Genomic DNA, 18066 nt, shown 5'->3' on the forward strand with positions numbered 1-18066 from the left:
CCCGAGGTGGCAAGACTCTGGCATGGCTCCTTGCAGGCAGCAGAGTAAGGATTGGGTTGTATTTTTGGAAGGGTGTGTGTGTATGGATTGGTCGCCTTGTTAGGTCTGCTGAAATATTTCCAACAGCAGCGACTGTCGGGAGATAGCTGGGTGGCAGGGACAGGGGGAAAGGGGCTTTTCTCTGTGGCCACCTGGTTAAAAAAGCCATGTAAGATCCCTGGCTCGTCAACACATGAAACACACAGAAAACAATTCGATTTTTAATTATCCAAAATTTGCAACACAGCTTCATTTGTTCTGGAGGAAATCTGTAGATTGATGAGTGAAATCCACGAATCCAAGAAGAAGAAGACGCCGGAGTGAAAGAGGACAACAACTAGGGGGGAAGAGAAGAAGAAGAAAAAACGAAATAAAAAGTTTCTAAAAGTGTAAAAGTGCGCACCGGAGCTTCATGGACACGCGCAGAAATCCCCAAACCAACTCCACAAGAAGAGACCACCGCACGTTGCGCACCGAGGACACCTCCGAGCAGGTTTGATGTCAGGTGAAGGTGAAGGCAGACCGACGGAGGTTTCATCTTTAGCCAGGTAACGGACTGAAACTTTACTCTCTGGTCGGTGTTATTGGGCTGCGGTGAGGCATGAGTGGAGGTCGCTTTGAGTTCGACGACGGCGGGGCTTACTGCGGAGGCTGGGAGGGGGGCAAAGCCCACGGCCATGGCATCTGCACCGGACCCAAAGGCCAGGGCGAGTTCTCCGGCTCCTGGAACTACGGCTTCGAGGTGGTGGGAGTCTACACCTGGCCCAGCGGAAACACCTACGAGGGGTACTGGTCGCAGGGGAAGCGTCACGGTCTGGGACTAGAGACCAAAGGACACTGGATTTACAAAGGGGAATGGACTCATGGCTTCAAGGGGAGATATGGGATCCGGATCAGTGTTGGCAGTGGAGCAAAGTACGAAGGGACATGGAATAATGGGCTTCAGGACGGATATGGGACAGAGACATATGCTGATGGAGGTGAGATTTACTGATCGAGACTGTTGAGTTTATTATACTGCAAAGAAGTACTCAGAGTAGCAGTAACAGTGTAAACATACTCTGTTACGAGTTATTTTCCTCTGAAATGTTGAGGAGAAGTGTAAAGTAGCATAAAATGGAAATAAGTACCTTAAGATCTACTGTTCTTTACGTACAGTACTTGAGTAAATGTACTTTGTACTCTGCTTTAAGTTACTGTGATTACACCAGTGGTGGAAGTACTCAGACCCTTTACTTAGACAAAGTAAAAGTAAAAATACCACAGTGTAAAAATACTTGAGTGAAAGGCCTGCATTCAAAATTTCCCTTAAGTAAAAGTACAAAAGTATGAACATCACAAAAGTAAAAGTACTCATTATGCAGAATGGAGCATTTAAAAGTAATGTACGTAATTATTTATGTATTAATGAGTTCATCACTTTAATGTTGGAGCTGATAAAGGTGGAGCTAATTTTAACTACTCCGAAATGTGGTTGAGTAGAAGTATGAAGTAGGAGAAAATGGAAACACTCAAGTAAAGTACAAGCAGGTTAAGTACAGTACTTGAGTAAATGAAATCTGGAAATGTGAGTTAAACTTGTAGCTGCAGATCTCAGCAGTGATGGAGGAAGCATTCAGGTCAGCAATACTGACATATGGAAATACTCCATTGCAAGTAAAAGTGCATTGAAAAGTATCATTAGTAAAAGTATTCATAATTCAGAAAAATTACCCTTGTCGGTGTAAAGTACAAGTACCTCAGATTTGTAGTACTGTACTTAAAGTTCTGCATTTAGAATCTCACTTTCATAAAACTACAAAAATATTATCAGCAAACAAACATCCAAAGTAAATGTACCTGTTATGCAGAGTGTTATTATATATATATATATATATATATATATATATATATATATATATATATTTATATAGGAGTGTTATTACTGATGCAGTATTTAATGTAGCTGGTTGAGGTGAAGCTAGTTTTAACCACTTATATGCTGTTGGGCAGTTTGATCTATAAAAACACAATATATTTTTTGTTGATCAAATGTTGTGCATCTAAAACGTGAACCTGCAAAGTAACTAATTACTGTACCTGTCAGATACGTGTAGTGGAGTAAAAAGTATTTAGTAGCATAAGATGGAAATACAACTGTGGCTAATTTTTAAGAGGACCGTCTAAAACCCCTCAAGTCAAGTGTGGCCACATGGTCCACTGCACCAAGTTCATCGCAGGTGACGTGGAGACAAATCACTGAGGAGAAAACAGCCCGATGATCCTCACGGTTGTTTATTATGTCTGCGTGTAACCAGAAGAAAATATCACTCTGCTGCTGTCAGTCAAGAGGTGCTCAAAGCTTGTTGGGAACCAAACCCCACAGGAATCTTTCCATTTTGTTAAACTACACCATCGTCAGCAGAGGTGGAAGACGTGTTCAGATCTTTAACTTAAGTCAAAGGAGGAACACTGACATGTGAAAATACTCGGTTACAAGAAAAAGCTCTTAATTCAAAATGTTACCTCAGTAAAAGTACTATGCACGAGCAAAATGTACTTAAAGTCTTAAAAGCAAGGGACTGATTATGCAGAAAAATGGTGCCTCTCTGTGTTATATTATTATATATTTTATTATTGTCTTATAGCACTGATGGATTACTGTGGAAGGAGCACTTTGTTGTAGGTAAAGTTACTATCAAATACTTATGCATACTTGAGTAAATTAACTTTATCAAGAGTTTGTTGTTAGCCGGCCAGATTAGATTAGATTGAATGAAATTCCTCCACACCAAGTGGTTATCTAAAGCAAGGTTACAAACAATCCTGAACATTTTAAGAGAAGTTTTTAATCCTTAGATACTCTCTGGAAGCTTCTGGTGCATCGATATCCCCCGGCTCATCCGTTTGACTGTGCAGAGGAAACTAAATAAGTTAAACAAATACAACCGATTGGCGCGATCACTGCTTGTACAATAGCCGTGGTTCCCCTCCTTAACAGCTGACTCATCAGCTTTAAGCCTAGTCTGGTGGAAGTTGCAGCAGGGGACGTGATAGCACCAGATGTCGGGATGTAATAATAGCCCACAAGCCCCGTGCCCTCCTGGCCTCACGGGCTGAGGCCTAGCTGTCACTATAATCCACACACATGTCAATTTAAGTTGACCAGACTTCAACATGACTTGTCAGTGGGGGCATAAATTAATGAGACTTTTCACACTAAAGATAGCCATGACAATCTGGCAGAAATGAAAGTGCAGGTAGTTTTATATGGAGGGAACTATTTTAAACTCCATAGTTTTAGCTAGCCATGTTTAAAAGTCTATAGCCATGCTAGCCACTCTGTGAGGCTATTAGGCACAGCGGGGCTTTGAGCCAAATGCTAACATCAGCATGCTAACATGCTGCCCCTTAGTTTTGTGTGTTAGCATGCTAACATTTGCTAATTAGCACAGGTAAGGTTGATGGGAGTGCCATTAGTTTTGCAGATAGACTGAATTTTGACCTGATGATGGCGCTCAGGAAAAGTCAGGGATCACCAAACACAGTATGGTTTGCTATCTGCAAACAATTAATGTTTGCACAAGATTTTGTGCCAATCCGTCCAGTAGATGTTGATATGTTTCACAAATGAAAACTTTGGACTGCTGGTGGTGCTAGAGGAAAAGTCAGAGGATCACCAAAATCATCAGGATTCATCCTCTGGGTACAGGGAGTGTTTGTTCCAAATTCCATGGAAATTTAACAAATAGTTCTTGAGATATTTCAGTCTGGACCAAAGCGGTGGACCAACCAACCATCTGACTGACATTGCTATCCCTAGAGCTAGGCTGCTAGCACGGCTAAAAAGTAGCTAAAAAGTTTTGTCTGTGGTGCATTTAGAAAAAAATGAATCCCTATTTTCTGATGTTTGCAGGTACTTTCCAGGGTCAGTTCACTGGCGGGATGCGGCACGGCTATGGGGTCCGTCAGAGCGTCCCCTATGGTATGGCAGCAGTTGTCCGCTCCCCTCTTCGTACCTCCCTGACCTCCCTACGCAGCGAGCACAGCAACGGCACTGTGTTGCAGCAAGACATCCCCATCATCACCACCACCAACGCCTCAGGTGAGGAGACACCCGTCGCCACCCCTACCCAGCTGGGGCCGTCCCGCGGAGGCTTTGCGCTCACTCTCCAGGTGGACCCGGAGGCTGTGAAACCCAAGAAGAAAGGCCTGTTTCGCAGGGGCTCCCTGCTGGGTAAACTGAAGAAGTCCGACTCAAGTACCTCGCTGTCCAGCCAGAAGAGTAAGATCAGCTTCCTGAGGACGGAATCAGCTCTTAGCTCCAACGCCAGCGACACCAACTCCACCATCAGCATCGGGGACGAGAGCCTGGCCGGAGCCGAGGATTTCCCACCAGTGGAGGCCGATATTGACGCCACCACCACAGAGGTCTACATGGGCGAGTGGAAGAACGACAAGCGCTCAGGATATGGAATAAGCGAAAGGTCCAGCGGGCTGAAGTACGAAGGAGAGTGGCTCAACAACCAGAGACACGGCTATGGCTGCACCACCTTCGCCGAGGGAGGGAAGGAGGAGGGCAAGTACATGAACAACATGCTGGTGAAGGCCATCAAGAAGAGGGTGATCCAGCTGAAGGGAACCAAGATCAAGCAGAAGGTGGAGCGGGCGGTGGAGGGCGCTCAGAGGGCTGCAGCCATCGCCAAGCAGAAAGCAGAGATTGCTGCTTCCAGGTAAGAACAGATGAGTGATGAGAGATGATTCTCCTTATTTCTTTTTCGTCCTGTGTATCAGGGAAATATTTATAAAGACAAGCAGTCTCCTCTGAGGACTGTTTTCAGGGTTTACACCAGCCCTACTTTGTACTACTCATGTATTACTATTACATTTGAGTCACGGTGCTACAGAGCCATAGAGGTCATTTTATGTGTGAACTTCTTCTGCGTTCCCTTGCAATAAGTTTTGCATTCCCCGTGATCCACAGGAACAGTTAGTGTGCTGGTCCAGTCCAGTTATAATACGCTGCCAGTTTTGGGGAACACTCTGCAGATACAACAGACAGGAGAGATTTCTTATTACTCCATTTAAAAGGCCGAGCTGCGACAGTATTACAGCCACTAGCTGTGAGCACGGCTGCAGCTGCTCTGCCTGGCCGTGCTGGTTGTAGCTGTGGCTTTGGATCTGGTTAATGCTCGGACTACGGCTGCACTTGTGGTTGACCAGATGATGCTATGAATATGGCTACAGTTCAGCCAGCACAACCAAGTCAACTCACCGCACACACACAACCCTCGCATGTAGTCGAATGGTTTCAGACCCATTATATACAACTGTGTCGCAGCCACAATCATGACAACAAAAGCACAGCCGTGGCTATAACCACAACCACAGCGACGGCCAAAGCTTTGTCATCCCATGGCAACTGTCATAATTACACAGTCTGTCTCAATGTGTGAGAGAGCTAGATACTGCATTATACTATATCATAATACAGCTCAGCCGTGGATCAGAGGGAAAGCAAAACATAATGCGAGGCAACACAACATATTACGAGGAAATGAAAAAGCATTTCAAAAACAAAATTGAAAAATGATCTTTGAAAAACCCCAAAGGTCACTTAACAACACTTACAGGTGAATTTATATTTGCAAAATACTCAAAAACTAGTATTCCATCTATTGCTTGACAAAAGGACATTATGTTTTATTATATTTTTCTTGTGTTGTACAAAACAAGAAAGGACACATGTCTTTTACAAATACCTCGATACGTATAATATAGTCACATCTTGGGAAATGTGTTAAAATACTTTTTGTCGTGCAACAGATGGAATATTTTTTCTATCCAGATGATTAGAGGAGTCTTTGAGGAATCATCAGAACATCAGAAAGTAATGTCAGAAAACCTTCTGGGTTTTTCAAAGATCACAGAGTATTTGTTTTTCAGGAAAACAGATGTTTAGTGACTCAAATGTAATGGAAATACACGAAGAGGCACAACATGTGGCTAGCTTTACTCAAAGGGCAGTGTATGAAAGTCAGTGGCAATAAAAAGAGACACTTATTCAATCAGAGCCTCTAACTCCCTTTACTGACTCTGGCTGCTGGTCTCAAGAATTCCCATAATAGAAAACACAACCAAAGGGCCATTATGTTTATTTAATACCGTATTACAGATAAGAAATAATGAGTGCAGTGGCTGTTCAGAGAAACACTGTTTGAAACACAGGATTTCACACTCTGGATAACCAAATGTTCAAGCCTATTGTGGTTTTCTATAATGGATTTAATGCAAGTTGTTTGGACTTTTCCCAGTTTAGTTTTTGCAATGATTGCACCGTTTGAAAAGAGAGAAATGGGAGAGGTATCAATCTACTCATATCGCCAGCATAATTCCCAAAACTATTCCTTTAACTTAGTGACAGACTAGTTCCATGAGCATATATCAGTGTGACGTGTCGAAGAGCTAATTGTGAATAATGGCCACCATTTCCTGTCTGACAAAGGAAGTGAATATGAGAATATTTTAACTTCTTTCTGATCACAGTGCATCCTGAAATCAGTTCATATGAAATCAGTCAGTCAAACTGCAGGGAAACATGTTTTTTCTTACGTCGTATGTTGTTCGTATGCGTGCACACGTCTACCTTCAGTTTATGTGACCGTACAAGGCGCTGGTGTTTTTGTCCACATCTTCAGCACCTGAAATAAGCTCAGTGTTTACAGCAGTGAGACTTGCACTGATGGACCGCAGACCCCTGTCCCAAGCAGATTGAAATCTAAATATTGTACTCCAAGGATAAGCAGCATATAAGAGTTATGGGCCTGTGTTCATTGAATCAGTGCTTTAAGCTCACCTACAGCACATCCACAGGCTCAGCAGGCTCAACATGACCTCACAGGAAATATATCTTCATCATAGCTCCACCTTGAGCAGTAAAATGTTACACTGATGCATCAGTATTAACAGTCTAATGTTATTTTTAATAATACAGTATAGTCACAGCGGCCATTTTCTTCAGAAAGAGTACTTTTGCTTTTTGATACATTAAATACATTTTATTGATAATACTTTTGCCACCACACTGCAAACAACAGTCGCTCTTGAGTGGTGCTGCACGTTAAATAGAAATCTGTTGTTATATAAGCAGTGGAGACATGACACATCTGTTCCTGGCAGTAGTTTCCTCACTCTGTGATCCTTTGGCGATGAAGTCGACAGTTAAAAATACATGTACAACCTGTGCACCGCATGGGATGCCAGACCTGGCCTCTTCAGGTCCAGTTAGCTAAGCGTTCACAGACCCTCTGTGGACATTGTTCTGTTGCGTGGGCTGGCTCAAGGAGGACCTGTGTGGCAGGACAGGGTGTAAATGACGCACACACGGGGGCCCTGTGGTCACAGAGGAGCCCTGACTAAATATGGACAGGCACACTGTTGCTGTATCACAATCACAGGGGAATGCAACAGCTGATTATCCCCCTCCCCCTGCCTCCAAACCCCATCTTTCCTGTCTAGTCACACACACGGACTGTTTTCTTCTGCTGAATCGCAGTGGCTCTTTATTTTTGCTTGCACACCTACTTTAGGCTCATTACTTTACTCACCTCTGACCTCTTTTAGCAAAATGAAATACTCATCCAATGGTTCACAACAAGAGCGTTTCTGTCACCCGCTGTGTGCTTCAGCTGCACTGCTAGCCGACAACAGTTAGAGATCACAGATCTGGGTCCGTCTTGCGTCAGCATTGGTGTCAAATGGTTCCACGGATATAAATATGACACAGCTCATAAGCGAGTGCTTGGGTATAAAGGGTTAGCGTATATATGTACCACACCTAGCTTTAGTTGTGCAGCTTGGATTACATACTGTACTGCTGATACGAGCATTTTGTGTGCGATCGGCCGGGCGTAACATTTGTAAACAAAGTTCACTTCAGACCGGAGCTCAGGACTATTTGCAGCATGATTTTATGAGCTACTTACTTAATGAGAAATAACGTCACAGAGGAAAAAATAACCGATCAATAATTAGAAAAACTGAAGAAAGCTCTGAAGCTAGTCCTGTGACCTCTCAGCAATGTTGCAATAATGAGGTTGCAATTAGCTCTTAATGTATGAGTATTTTGGCAAAGTGATTTAATTATACTCCGAAACATTTAGTCGTCTTTTTATAGAAACTAAATCACTCTTTCACGCTCCCTCTCTCGCGCACACTTGCTGTTGAAAAGGACCCTCCACAAAGATCCAGTGGCACATGCCTGAATGACAGAATATCTTTTGCCATCAGCAGTCTCCAAGGCAACCGCAGCGTGACGAAAAACAAACAGTTACAAAACAGAGGAAGAGTTGGACCTGTTTGAAGAAAGGCTTTTACATTTGCAAAGGCTCTAAATTAAGTTCTTCTGTGATCTCGTAGCTTTGGGTGTTGCAGGAAGTTTCTTCAGGATTCTCCTCAGAGTACAAGTGTCTCCTCAAGGCAGCCCTAAAAGCATAAAGGGTATTTAGGTCACAGTGTCAAATGTCATGTTTGGTTGCAGAGAAGCACTGGAGGGCCGACACAGCCTGCAGCAATTATACAACTTAAAGGCTCATTCTGGCTAATGTTGGCCTGAATCCTTTTGTTCTGTTGTAGGAGGGGGCGTATATCAACTATATCAAAAGTTCAACAAAATTCAGCTGCTCGTGTGCTGACCAGGACCAGAAGGAGAGCACAGATTTAAAATCACTGCACTGGCGACCTGTTAGTTTTAGAATTGATAGATTCAACTCTGGTAGTTGGTCAGTCTTGGTTGTTTCTAGGTCCTGGTCTAAGACCCACAGCGAGAGTGAATATCTTTAAAAGGAAAACTTAAAACACAACTTTTTGGAATCAAATGTTTAGAAATACACAACAGCTGAACTATTTCTTGTCAGGTGGGAATCATCAGTCAAAACAATCTCCATATTAGCTCTGCCACCTACCATACTACTAGCAGCTATGCTAGCCGGTTTTAGCAACTATAACCACAGTGGAGGATATATTATTACACTGCTGGCCCTCCACAAATATAGGGCTCCATCAGGGAAGCACTGCGCCCAGCTGCTCTTTAATTCCTGGTGGCACTGGTTTAATGATATACTGTATACACACTAACGCAGCATCTACCTTTGGATAACTTGACTGATTATTTTAGGGTTAAATCTGTTTTTCCTTTTGCAGTGCAGTTCAGGGGTGAGCTCTTACTCCACACCCAAGGACATGTGATGGTTAGCACTACTTGTGTTGTGCTGGTGGAACCATTAATGAGGCATTGATACAGATCTTGATACCGATTCCATCTTTCAGCTACTTTTATTCTTTTTAGTGATGGGTTTGATGATGCTTTAACTGGCTACTGGATTGTCAGAGGTGGAAAGTAAAAGTACTTCCTTTTTATGTTACTTTATACTTCTAATCCACTACATTTCAGAGGGAAATGTTGTACTTTTTACGCCACTACATTGATCTGGAGCTACTAGTTATTTTACTAAGTATTTTCAGCGTCTACACAGAAAGCGATTCAGACACCTGACAGAACAGAATAGAATAAAAGTACACTTCAGGTTGCAATGGGCTCTGAGCACTGCCAAAATACAGGTCACCTACACTCAATACTGTACCTGAACGCATCACAAACACATCAGTGAGCTACACTGTTGCACTGGGTGACATGTCACTTTATTACCATGAACACACGTTGTAGTTTATTTTGACTCAATCCCACCAAATGTGTATTAATCCACAGCTAGAAATAGTCCTCAACAAATGCCTGTTTGAGTAACATTTTCTAAAAACGTCCAACTGTTTTACAAAAATTACTGAGCCTTTTTTTTTAAATGAAACTATATATTTGTCACCTGTTTTGAAAGATTTATGTCTTCAGTAGGAACCAATGAGCTTTGTGTGTGTGTGTGTGTTGTATTTGTGGGGTATGATTTAGTTTTAAAGATTGACATTGCATTGGGAGTTGTTGCTAAATAGCAGCTGTTGTTATTATAACTCCACCTTTAATGAATGATTTCAGTGTACTTCTAAACAGTGAGGTTTGAGAGAACAGGGCGTAGGGCTTCCTGGAAGAGGAGGTGCTGACTTGTGTGTGGACAGGTGGAGCTCATCTATCTCAAACAGGGAACCTCAGGAGTCTCTAATTGTTCCAGTGGGAAGCACCTTCCCCACTGAGTCTTCAAGTGGACCAGGGAGCTATTTTCAGCTCAGTGTAAAGTTACAGTATGTCAAGTATCCACAGAGTAATCACAATCAGTAATTCTCCCAGTTAATGTGGGACAAATAGCAGTAGCTTTGAACTCTCAGCAGTCAGTTTTAGCCACGCGAGCTCAAGGGAGGGCAATGTCAGTCTGTTGACTGGTCAGTTCACCACTTTGGTCCAGACTGAAATATCCCAACAACTACTGGATGGGTGGCCATGACATTTCATACAGACATTCATGGTCCCCAGTAGATGAAGCCTACTGACTTTAGTGACTTTTCATCTAGCGCCACCAGCAGGTCAAGTGTTTGCAATTATGCAGTTGAACATTTCTACTGCAACAAGATTGATTGGCACAAAGTTTGATAGAGATATTCATGGTGCCCATGGTGTAATAACTTTGGTCCAATAATTTATTTATGACTAAATACCTGAAAAACTGACACTCCTGTAATCACTCAGCTACAGACACTGTGTTTAGTGCTAATCAACAAATGTTAGGATTATTTTTAACATGCTAAACTAATGTGGTGACCATGGTTACCAATATATCTGCTAAACATCAGCATGTTAGCATTGTGAGAATGTTAGCATTTAGCTCAAAGAAACGCTGTGGCGGGAAGTACAGCCTCAAAGAGCAGCTAGAGACTCTACGTCATGTTAATTTATTAAAACAGAAACATGATAATAATAAGTAAATATGGCCACTATTTGTTTTTGTTGTGTTTATGTTGTATTTCATTTGTTTATTGGTTTGTCTCTTTTATTTGTATTAGCTATACTTATGTGTCCAGATTGGTTCTGTTTCCTGTTCTTCAACGACTTAAAGGGGAAAGCTTGAGAAACACAGAGAGGAAGTGTTGCATTATGGGTAAATCCTCCCGATCTTAAACGGTTGGTCCAAACGTTTCCAGTGACTTGTCTCTCTTGTTTCCACCTCTCTGTCTCTCTGACTCCCTGTTACATAGCAATATGTGTGATGATGGAACCTCAGTAATAACTCATTGTCTTGCTGGGAGGCGATAAAAGCATCATTTATTTCTGGCCCAGCCCAGCAGCAGAAAAGGACACCTCCTCTCTTGATAGCTAATAATACTAATGAGCCATATGACCAGCAGCCACCCACCCCTGGCCTTCAGTTCAACATGATTGAATACTATAAACATGCCCTGTGCTGAGGTATTTTTGGTCAGTCTTAAACAGTTTTAAGCCTTCATCTCTAAGGGTCTATATTCAAGGTCCATACTTTGTTTGATCAGGAAGGGCAAGTTCAAGGTCAAAGTGCATTAAAACATACATAAAGACAAATAATATACTGTAGAATAGATCATATAAAAGTAAAACAAAGTTTAGTAATGCAAATGCTTTCACTCTCCCTTCACTTTCTTCATGATATTATATTCTGCCAATTTTACAACTGCAATATCAACAAATCTCAGTCTTCTTCTTGAGCAACCTGATGGCTCAGAGAACACGAGTTGTCATACTGCAGCTGCGAATAATTATTTTCAGTATTGTCTTATTATGTTTGGCAGAATTGTGCCATTAAACCGTTATTATAGTCCAGAAGTGTATGAGGTTTTAAGAGTTTTGCTAACACAGGTGACAACCTCTCATCTGATCATCATTATCATTAAATTTTTGTGGTTTGAGGCTCTTTTCTGAGAGCTGAGTTTGTTAAAGGAATAGCTCAACATTTTGGGAAATGGGGAAAAAGCAGTTGGTTAGCTTAGCTTAGCATAAACACTGGAAAACAAAAAGATGAAGTTTAAAAATGACAAGCTGCTGGAACTCTTTCATAGTTAATGTGTTTTTGTACAGATTAAAGCAACAAAATACAACATGTTGATTAGTGAGCTTTAGAGGTTCTGGTAGGTGTTCATTTTGTCACCTTCGTACAGAGCCAAGCTAGCAGTTTCCCCCTGTTTCAAATCATTATGCTAAGCTACGGTAACCATCTTTCTGGCTGTTGCTTCTTATTTAACGGACAGATTCAAGAGTGGTATTGTACTCTTCTTTTAAACTCACATTGATGAATTTGAAACAACGCACAGTGTAAGATACTAGCACAGTTGCTATTTTCAATGCATGAATGGACTACTTTGAGATTATAACTCATGCCACTAACAGTACGATGAAAGTATATCATCTGGACGACTGTTGTAGCACCAGTGATCTGTGAATTGTGTTGCATCTGTCCCCTGCAGGACGACCCATTCAAAGGCCAAGTCAGAGGCAGCTGAACAGGCTGCTCAGGCCTCCAACAGTGAGTCCAGCATCGCCAGACTGGTGGCCAAAGAGCTGTCCCCTTCCTTCTACCAGCCAGGTCAGTGGACATCAACTTCTCATCTGAGAGGAAGAGTACCAACTTTAGAGCTATTAACACCATGTTACCTCTTTGAAAAAGGATAATACAGTATGAGAACAACTGTATGAAAGACTTGATGACTCAAAACACAGACTTAGATGTATTCAAGCAGTTATTTCACCTGGAATTGGATGTCATACATTTTTTTTGTACAGTAGGAGAGTCATATTTACCTTCTTTCCCAAATGACTTCAATGCACCACAAAATGCACACCACAGACAATAGCTTTATATTTGTGGTCTCAATACAAATAGCACACACATCACACACATTATCAACTCTTACTTCCTATTTGTATGATGTGTTTTGAAGGAAACCACAAATATAAACTGATAGCTGCTATCCACATATCTAGTTTATAATGTGTCGCTGCAGCTTGAGCTAGCAGATTCTTGGCTGAGGCTCACAGCAAGGGTAGTCGCATTTGAATGTCTAAAAAAGGAACATCTTATTGGGTCGAAGGGATCATATCAGTTTCATTGCGAGTCTGGCGACACACACGCTCACACATTGACACAAAAGCAGCCCAGCCATTCAGGAGCCTCTTGCTTTTTTCTCTTCCCTTCTCCCTCAGCAGAGAGATTAAACGAATCAGACACAGGCAGAAAGTCATCCAGTTTTCTGAGTGGCTGCCCGAATTGTCTCTGACTAACACTACAAATGGACGAGGCCTGGCTGAGTCCTGCTATGCATTCTTCCATGAAAGATCTCTCACCAAGGAGACAACAACACAGACATACAGCGTCAGCGTGTGCACCATCTGGTTTATTTGCACTGGGAAAAACAACTCTTTAGCCTCACACTTTAAAGGATACGTCTGGTGATATGATATTATTTTTAACAAATCTCGTGAAAATCAAAACCAACAATGAGCAAGTATTTTCTGTGTATCTAAAGGCTGATATATCTTCTTCCTCTGAGCTCCATTATTGTCTAAAAACTTAAAAATCACATAAATGAGCCTCACTGTTGCACTGTTTGACATGTTCCTTCTTTACCATGAACACTTACACTGTAGTTTATCTTGACTCAATTGTCCAGCTGCCCCAAATACTGAATACTGGATACTAGAGCACCAAATGTGTATTAATCCACCACTGAAAATAGTCCCCAACAAATTCACTATTTAATCTTTCTTTTAAAGATATAGTGAAGTATATATTTGTGACCTGTTTTTAAAGATTTGCGTCTTCAGTAGGAACAAATCATCTTGGGGAAGTAAATATGAATTAAAAATAACAGAAACTATGGAGAGAGAGATTATAAATGCATTATTGGTTTTGGTCTTTTCATGAGATCTTTTGACAATAATAACATTTTAAATATCGGCAGCCTTATCCTTTCATATTAAGAAGTTCACTTTTATTTTGACATAAACATTTTCCTTTTTTTCCTTCAGTTTATCTTGTGATGAAGGTTTTTTTTTGGCATTTTTTTTACACTTTCTTCTGTCTGAAATGTGAACATAATGCAACCAACTTGTGAAAGAAAATGTGCATTGAAGTTGAGCATTATTAAAAAGGGTTGCTACCTTTAACAGCCCCAGTAGCTGCTTCCTGTGGTCACAGGAAGTTAGTGTAGTTAAGGTAGAGAATGGCCTAATTATAACGTTGATCTCCAAGATGTAAAGTCTCTCCCCCAGTAGCTATTTCCTGATATTTTTTGTGGAAGGAAATTAGTCTGGTTTGTTGATAGCAGGGGATTATTAAAAAGTCAGTTTCTAAAATGACGTCCAGTATTTATTTCCTACTGTTGTCGGCTTTAATTTATCTTGTAGGGGGAGACAGAAAGGAAAGCTCCATGATAATTATGTCAGAGAACAGTGTTCATCGTTGCGCTTGTTATATTGAGACTCTGAACTCGGTGATATAATAAACACTAATATACTAATTGAATCGGTCTCACAGGTCCTGAGTATCTGAAGAAGAGAGTGTTACAGGAGGTCGTGGAGGGCATTGAGAACGCAGACACCGTCATGCATGAGCCGCTGCTGGCTGAGGAGGAGCCCCTGCCCACACCACCCGAAAGCCCACTCATGAATGAACTGGACAGCCTCATGCCTGGCTCATCCCCAGCCCGCACCCCCTCCCCTAGCCCAGGCATCATCAGCAAGGAAGACCCCAAACTCCTCAGTCCAGGAAGCTGGAATGAAGACAAAACCAGTAAAGGTGGTGGCAGTAAGGGAAGCAGTAAACCCAACAGCAGGCCCAATAGTCGCCCCACTACCCCTTCAACCTCTGTTTCTGCTCCCGCCTCGGCTGCACCTGAGGGCGGAGGGGCCCCCAGCAGTCGTGGCCCCTCTCGCACCCCCAGCCGCCAGAGCAACAAGAATGAGCAGGGCTCTGACCTGGAGATCAAGCCCCTGCAGAAGTTTGACTCCGAGGCAAAAGCTCCAGACGTCACTCCTGTCGCTGCTGCCCCTCTAAGGACTAGCCTCATCTCTCCAGATGAAGAAGAAGCACCGCGCCCCACCTCCAAAGTGTCCTCCAAAGCTGTCACCCCCGAACCTAAAACCACAGAGGTCAAAACTGAGAGAGCTCCATCTGTCCACGAACGGGTGCCGTCCGTCTCTGAGAACAAAGTGGAGTCCAGGGAGGTCAGCAGGCCTTCCAGCAAAGCAGAGACAAAGCCACCACCAAAACGGCAACCCAGCCCAGCTCTGTCCCCAAAACCTGCACCCAATCTTGAGCCTAAAACAGTACCAAAGCAAGTGGAAGCCAAACCCATTGTTGCCAAACCCATTGTTGCCAAACCAGCCCCAAAGGTGGATCCCAAAGCAGAAGCCAGACTGAAGGCCATGGTGTCAAGTAATGAGGTGACTGCAGAGTCTTTGGAGCTGGAGGTAAGACAGTAAATATAAACACTGACTCACACTGATTATTTTTAGGCATGTTAGCAGCGTGGCTATAGGGTTGGCAATGTCAGTCTGTCAATTGGTCACTTTGATCCACAACTATTGGATGGATTAGCATGAAATTTGGTACAGACGTTCATGGTCCCCTCAGGATGCTTTGGTTCATGACCAAATACCTGCAAGACTACTTACATTCCACAACTGTACTGTGTGTTTAGTGCTGATTAGCAAATATTATCATGCTAACAAGCTAAACTGAGATGGTGAACATGATAAACATTATACCTGCTAAACATCAGCATGTTAGCATTGTCCATGCGAGCATACTGACATTAGCATTTAGCTGAACGCACCACTGCCTCACAGAACCGCTAGCATCGTTGTAGACTCTTTTAACTTTCAGCCTTGTTTGACTGAGAAATGTAGCTTGACATTGACAAGATAAAGTCTGGACATCATTTAAGCCATGAATGTCAAGCACTTCATTATGACTTCTATTTCCATCAAGTAACTGTTCTATTTCTATGTTGTCATGCTGCATTGTGAGGATACACTCTTTAAGATAAGGCCAGTCAAGTCAATTTATTCATTGTGATGGATACAGTTTTCTGGTGGAGGTGCTACTTTATGTAGCGTGAAGGCTGGAATGCAGTTTAAAATGTGTTGGGAAACAAGGCATCAAGGAATGGTGTGTTGCAAAAGTTTATCTCTTTCTCCCTCTTTACATGAGAGCTGTTTGGTCTCCAGAGTATGTATCTGAGGGATACATACTGTGGAGGATACAGGGATACTTAAAACTACTGTACCAGTACAGATTGTTTACACTTCCCTATTAAAGATTTGTTTAAAAAAAACAAAAAAAAACGAAATATTCTGTCTAGCTGAGATTTAGATGAAAAGACTGACACCACTATCATGTTTGTCTGCTAAATATGAAGCTACAGCCAGGAGACAGTTAGCTTAGCTTAGCATAAAGACTGGAAACAGGTAGCCAAGCTCTGTCCAGAAGTAACAAAATCCATCTTCCAGCACCTCTAAAGCCCACAGACAAGATATGACGTGTTAATTCGAGAGTTTTAGAGATGCTGATAGACAGATTTATTTTACCTTTTGACAGAGCCAGGCTTTCCCCCTGCTCACAGTCTTTATGCTAAGCTAAGCTAAACATCTGGCTGTAGCTTGGTATTTAACGGACAGATATGAGAGAGGTATCGATCTTTTCATTGAACTCTCAGAAACATGTGAATAAGCTTGTTTCCCAAAATGTAAAACAATTCCTTTATGGAGTCAGTTTTATTTATATAGCCCAATATCACAAATTACCTCAAGGGGCTTCACAGTCTGTACAGCATATGTCACCCTCTGTACGTAGACCCTCAATTCAGATGAGGAAAAACTCCCACAAAAAACGAAACCTCAGGAAGGGCAACAGAGGAGGGATCCCTCTCCCAGGACGGACAGACATGCAATAGATGTTGTGTGTACAGAATAGACCAACGCAATAAATTACGAATAGATTGCAACACATATGAAGAATGGAGGGCGTTGAGCAACTTCAGGTGTCGTCAAACAGACCTGGGCCCCCTGACCTCCTCTCCACCTACACATTCGCATGGTGTGAAACAGTAAACATAAAGTCTTACTGTTGAGTTTATTTTGGTCAAACATAAGCTGATATCTCATTTGTTCCTTTCTTTTCAAGGGCCCAAACACCATAATGATCTGCATGGTCATCCTGCTCAACATTGGCCTGGCAATTCTCTTCGTACACATTTTGTCATGAGACATTGTCCAACACCTCAGGTAACAAATATGGGGTCAAAATGAAAAACACAAATTAAATAAACAGTGAACGGAGTCAGGACAAATGCTGTTTTGCTGCAGGTCACCAGCAGTGTTGGAGAGAGACGGCGTGCCTCCTCCTCAGTTAGGACCTGAGATCAGAGATACCGCTGAGGGGGAAACGAGGCCTCACGCAGACAGCCGCAGCTCTTCTACAGGTTTTTGTTGGTGTGACTGTGTGAGGCTCTGTGAAGCTCCTCTCTTTCCAGAGGTTTGACAAGCTGAAGGACATTGAATGACTGAAACGATTCAGTACATCTGAATATGATGATGTTTGTATGTTAAAGGTCGGGGGGGGGCTGCATGGTAGAGTATGTGCTCAGTGCTTACACTGGAGAAAGCAAGGTGGCACTCAAGAAGTCTCAATTCAACTTTGTCACAGTGTGTCAACATTTAGCATTTAGTTCAGTCATTAATTGACACACACTAACTCGCTGTCACAACACAGAATCAGGCAGATTAGACTCAGTAGATGAGTACGTTTCGTCACAAGATATGTTTGTTTGTATTATGTAGTCGCCGGCTGAAGGGATGTTGATAACATACGCAGACTGAATATTCTCTCCACTATGCCTTAAACTTGATTGTTGATTGACAACTGCAGCAGACGTGTGAAAGATTAGGGAGTGATAACTGCCACTGTCGTTGTTTTAATTATCTGCAATGTGGTTAAAAAGCTGACACGAGATTCATTAAGTAGGAGTTTGAAATGTGTCGTATCAAGCAGCGCTCCAGAAAATACTGCAAACTGCAAC

General features: G+C 42.3%; 1 protein-coding gene across 1 annotated transcript; it reads left to right on the top strand.

Annotated features, from left to right (window-relative positions):
- The first annotated feature begins 640 nt into the window (after positions 1 to 640).
- jph2 (junctophilin 2) lies at positions 641 to 17381 on the top strand. Its single transcript, XM_070910566.1, has 6 exons — positions 641 to 1019; positions 3935 to 4751; positions 12454 to 12572; positions 14523 to 15457; positions 17172 to 17272; positions 17354 to 17381. The coding sequence occupies exons 1-5, from the start codon at positions 641 to 643 to the stop codon at positions 17250 to 17252; spliced, it is 2331 nt and encodes a 776-aa protein (XP_070766667.1). The 3' UTR covers positions 17253 to 17272; positions 17354 to 17381.
- The last annotated feature ends 685 nt before the right edge of the window (positions 17382 to 18066 follow it).

This window comes from Enoplosus armatus, chromosome 8, assembly GCF_043641665.1.
Source record: "Enoplosus armatus isolate fEnoArm2 chromosome 8, fEnoArm2.hap1, whole genome shotgun sequence".
In the NCBI taxonomy this organism is placed as follows: domain Eukaryota; kingdom Metazoa; phylum Chordata; class Actinopteri; order Centrarchiformes; family Enoplosidae; genus Enoplosus; species Enoplosus armatus.